Here is a 4,813-nt window from a genome sequence, read left to right as displayed (position 1 = left end):
ATTTCGTAGCAGCTCGTTTGTTGCTGTTTTTGTCTGTTATAGTCATTTTTAACCCCAAAATCAACTAGAATTTCATGGAGTATAGATTCCGGCCATTGCCTAACCATGTAAAGTCTTTTAAACGCCTAAATCATCAAAAAAAAAAAAAAAAAAAAAAGAGGGAGAACTAAGTTGGACAAAAACTCACACATTCCCAGAAGGAAACTTCATTCTCTTTAGGATAAATATCACTTTATACCCCTAAATTTTGGGGATTATATCAATTTAAACTCTAAACTTAGACTTGTATCAATCTTTACCCTTGAACTTTGGATGTCGTATTAATTTAAACTCTGAACTTTAGGATTTGTAACCATTTAAATCTCAAACTAATAATTATATCAATTTAAATCCTGAACTTTCATAAGTGTATCAATTTAAACCCTGAACTTTCATAAATATAACAATTCAAACGTTGAACATTCATAAGTATATCCAAATAAAACATAATAAAGGGTTTACATTGATACCATTATGAAGGGTTTATATTGATACACTTATATAAGTTCAAGGTTTAAATTGATATAATTATTAGTTTGGTATTTAAATTGATACAATCCCCAAAGTTCAGTGTTTAAATTGATACAATTATTAATTTAGGATTTAAATTGATATAACATCCAAAATTCGATAGTATAAATTGATATTTGCGCTTCTATTTATATATAATTATATCTTATATCAAATATAACATATAATCTATAGTTTTTATACTTTATCAAATACAATATAACCTATAGTTTGCATTTCTCTAAATTAATCATGATTTTTAGTATAAATCACATTTACACTAAATTATACGAATCTCCTCCATATAATTAGTATTTGAATCAAATTCAAATATTTAATTCATTTCAAAATAAACTTTATATTATAATGCATTACACCATTACCTTGTCTTTTATTATTATTGTTGTTGTTGAATGTTATACTATCTTCTAAATTTTAACTAGCCATTTAAGTTGACACGTGTAAAATCTTAATGTTAAAACAAAGCTAACTTTAGACATAAGCATGTTTTAGTGACCATGAAATTACATTGGGTGTATTGAAGTCCAAAAATCTTTTGTGATGAACATGCATAAAAACCTTCTTTAGACTTGCCGAAGATTTTTTTGAATTCATTTATCTCCCATAGTTGGGTTGTATGATCCAAGAATATGGTGGGTTGTATGATCCAAGAATATGGGACTATCAACCACTAAAATACTACTTTTTAAAATTAAACACTTAAAAAATCAATCTAAAGACGTATAAAAACAATAATAATAATATAATAAAATAAATCATCACCCAGAATTCCTTAAAAACATTTCTACCATGCAAAATATGAACTTTTTATAGATAACAAAACCTAGAGCAAGTTTTATACATACTCCCTTTCAGAACTAAAACAATCAAAAGGATTCAAAACCATAATAGGAAGGCCAACATGAAGCAGTCCACCACCAAAATAAAGATGATCCCATTCACCCAACCAAAAAATCATTCCTAAAAGATGATAATTAGATTTGCCTGCTTTTGCTCAAGGGAACCCTTTCAGTGGATCAGCGGTCTTTCCGGTTCTGGCATCAGTCCATGCCTTCGCTATCGTTCTTTTCATTTCATCATCTCCTTCGTCGTACATATTCTGCAGTTTCCATGTCAGCCATAATAAATCCGCAATCACACACACAGAGATCAATTATCAGCCTAAATGCAGACACAGTTTAATGCTTATCCTAATTGTATCTAACATTGTCATTTGTCAGAAGCGTGTGTACCTACCTCACAGGGAAGAACAGATATCCATATGCGTCATGAGTTGAAAATCAATTCAAAGTTTAGTTTTGGAATTGTTCAAAAGACCAACAAAATAGCGATAAGATCAAGAATCTGTTAGTTAGGCAGGCTCGATGTTACAATTCAGATACATGGACTCTTTTTTCAGCTCAATTATCGAGATGGGGGTGTCTTACCCTGACCGTAGATATGTGTCAGCTGTGGCAGTACTTTTTTTTATTTGCCAGTGTTCATACCGACGTGGTCATATCTCGTACTAATCTAACAACTAATCTCAACCATAAGACCCAACAATTAATAATCTAGAAACACGCATCTTGATTAATCTGAAGGGCAGTAAATAATCCAATACTTGGTTGTCAAGAAAATCATAATCCTATGTAGATACCGAGCATATGATTTGAACATAATTTTATCTTCTTCCAGCCAATCTATGTCACTTGAAAGAACACATCACATCATCATCTTTATCCACTCTTTACTCTCACCAAAACTAATGGTTGCTTACAAACCAAAGCAGATAAATTATGACCACGAGGCATAAATGTGGAAGAAATTTTAGGACCACCGACCCCCAACAAAACAAATAAATTGATTCCTTCCTTTCCAAGCCATAAAGTCAGCATAGGCTAAGAAGATGTTACCTTCATTAAATCCATAATCCCTGCCATTGGGTCGCGTTCCTTATCAAGACCTGGCTTGAGCTGTAAGATGTAAATTACCACAAATTTAGTTGAATAAATACATCTAAAGATACAACTAAATCGCCAATTACTGTTTGTTCACTCACTGACCTTATCCTCCTTCAAATTCAAGTCTAACCAGTTCCCCTTTGAAGCTTTGTACAGCGTGATCACAGCCCGTGTTGGTTTCACTAGCAACTTGCACTTCTCAGGAACAATCTCCTTGTTCAATTTAGGAATTGCAAACCGGTAATTCTTTCCTTTAACACCATGGAACTTGATATCAATCGATAATTGCTTGTAGTCAGTTTCGACTTTTTCTTCCTCAATCCCTTCCAGCGATATATATATCTACATCCCCAAAAGAAGATACACGATAATGACATCAACCCGGGTGGGGCTTAATATCTTAACAGACTCTAATTTTCACCAATGAGTTCTAGTAATGCAAGGAATAGAGGCTTAAAGTCTGTTACCTTCACTTTGTCATTGTCCTGATCCCAGCTAAATCCAGGTAGTGGAGTGTAAACAATCCCTGAATTGAAGGGTACCTTAGCAATTGAACTTGAAACAGCAATGGGTGTTGGAGTTTGTGGGACAGACTCTTTTGATAACTGAGTGAACAAAGTAATATAACTCTAATCAGGCAGAAGCCTAATACAGATAATAGCATAAACCCATTGAAGCAATGTTTCAAATCGAGGTGATAGATGTATCTAGCTTAAAATTGACTTTCATCTTAGGTTATGCAGCATGACGAACTATGAGACTAAAATTTCTTCAACTACGTATCGATAAGATCATTACAAAGACATAAACTAATCGAAATCAGTAAGAGAGAACAGAGAAAGACCTTCTCTAAGGTGCGAATCTCAGAGGAAATGAGAGAGACGACTCGAGGCCTCTTGGCAATGCTGTGGAGGTGACGAAGTTCCTCCAAATCAAGAGAAAGGTCATCCGCCATAATCAGAGTGACGTTGGAGGTCGAAATGAAACGAAAGAGTGAAAGAATTGGAAGGAAGAAGATGAAGGAAAGTGCAAATGGCTGAATCTGGGGACAGGGGATTGCGTGGTGTCTGATATTTGGAATGGAAATTGCTAGAACCAACCAGGGTTTTCGGGAGCCAAGGTTTTGGATTTGCTTAGAAGGTTCTCGATTCTACGCTTCACAATTACGATTTTTTTTTTTTTTAAGCTTTTTTTTTTTTTTTAGATTCCAAAACATTATACTTTTTCTCTTTTAGGTTAAGTTTTGAATTTGATTTTAATCTAGTTCTAAGTCTCAAAATATTACAATTTTATTATTCGAGTTTGGTTTCAATTTGATCTTATCTATCAATTAATTTTAAATAACTATGAAATAAAATTTTTAAAACAATTTTAATAGTGATGAAAAATATAATGATACTTTACTAATTATAATTCTTTCAAATCGATTTATAGATATTAACATCAAAGATAAAGTGAATATTTAGTAGAAAATTGAGAATAAAAGTATAAATTTTAGAATGTAAAATCAAATTGAAACAAAATTCAAATTTCGAGAATGAAATTGTAACAATTTTAAAAATTTAAAGATCTATTAAATATAAAATTAAAATTCTTAAAATTTATACAAAATTAAAAGGCTACTAATTTATTTGACATTTATTCAATCCCAAAAAGAACACTTTAGATAGTTATGAAAGCTTACTTTTTTATTATTTTGTCCTTTTTAATTTTTAAATGTAGGCTTACATATAGCATATTTAGTTAATTTAATTTAATTTAACAGATTATGGGGGAAAGCTTAGAAAATATAGCAAATTATGTATTTTAACTCTATATAATTAGAAAGTTTTGTTATTGGTGGTATATTTGTTTAAGATGGATGGTTTTTGGTTTCATGGATGATTTGGGATTGTTACAAAAGTTGTTACAGAAGATGTCACACATGATCTCATTCTTACCATTTATTTTTTTCCTTATTTGAAAATTTTTGCAGAGTTACTTTTTTGGATTCTTTCTTCTTCTTTTTTTCAATGGTATGCAAATTCGTTTGGAGTTGTTTCCTTTTTTTGTTGTGCTTATTTATTTGTAAGTCCTTACATTGCTAGGGTTGTCGCTTCTATTATCTATTTGGAGTTCTTGTGTTTGTGTGGTGGCCATTTAATTCGATACACTATTGTGTTGTCTTTGATCTACATTATGCCGTGTAAAATCTTTGTTGAAGTTTTCATGGTCTTAGGGGGAGTCTAAGACTCATCACTTAAGAAGGGATTCTTTGTCTTAGGGGGAGCCTAAGACTTAGTTGCACGAGAAGGAGTTCT

General features: G+C 31.8%; 1 protein-coding gene across 1 annotated transcript; it reads right to left on the bottom strand.

Moving 5' to 3' along the window:
- Positions 1 to 1,338: 1,338 nt before the first annotated feature.
- Positions 1,339 to 3,638, bottom strand: LOC120083659 (calcyclin-binding protein). The gene is made up of 5 exons (XM_039039492.1): positions 3,358 to 3,638; positions 2,981 to 3,118; positions 2,616 to 2,855; positions 2,466 to 2,525; positions 1,339 to 1,669 (listed from the first exon to the last, which is right to left on the bottom strand). The coding sequence occupies exons 1-5, from the start codon at positions 3,466 to 3,468 to the stop codon at positions 1,565 to 1,567; spliced, it is 654 nt and encodes a 217-aa protein (XP_038895420.1). The 5' UTR covers positions 3,469 to 3,638; the 3' UTR covers positions 1,339 to 1,564.
- Between the last annotated feature and the right edge of the window lie 1,175 nt (positions 3,639 to 4,813).

This window comes from Benincasa hispida, chromosome 8, assembly GCF_009727055.1.
Source record: "Benincasa hispida cultivar B227 chromosome 8, ASM972705v1, whole genome shotgun sequence".
NCBI classification, from domain to species: Eukaryota; Viridiplantae; Streptophyta; class Magnoliopsida; order Cucurbitales; family Cucurbitaceae; genus Benincasa; species Benincasa hispida.
The sequence above is the reverse complement of the archived record's forward strand: the minus strand, read 5'-3'. Positions and strand labels throughout refer to the sequence as shown.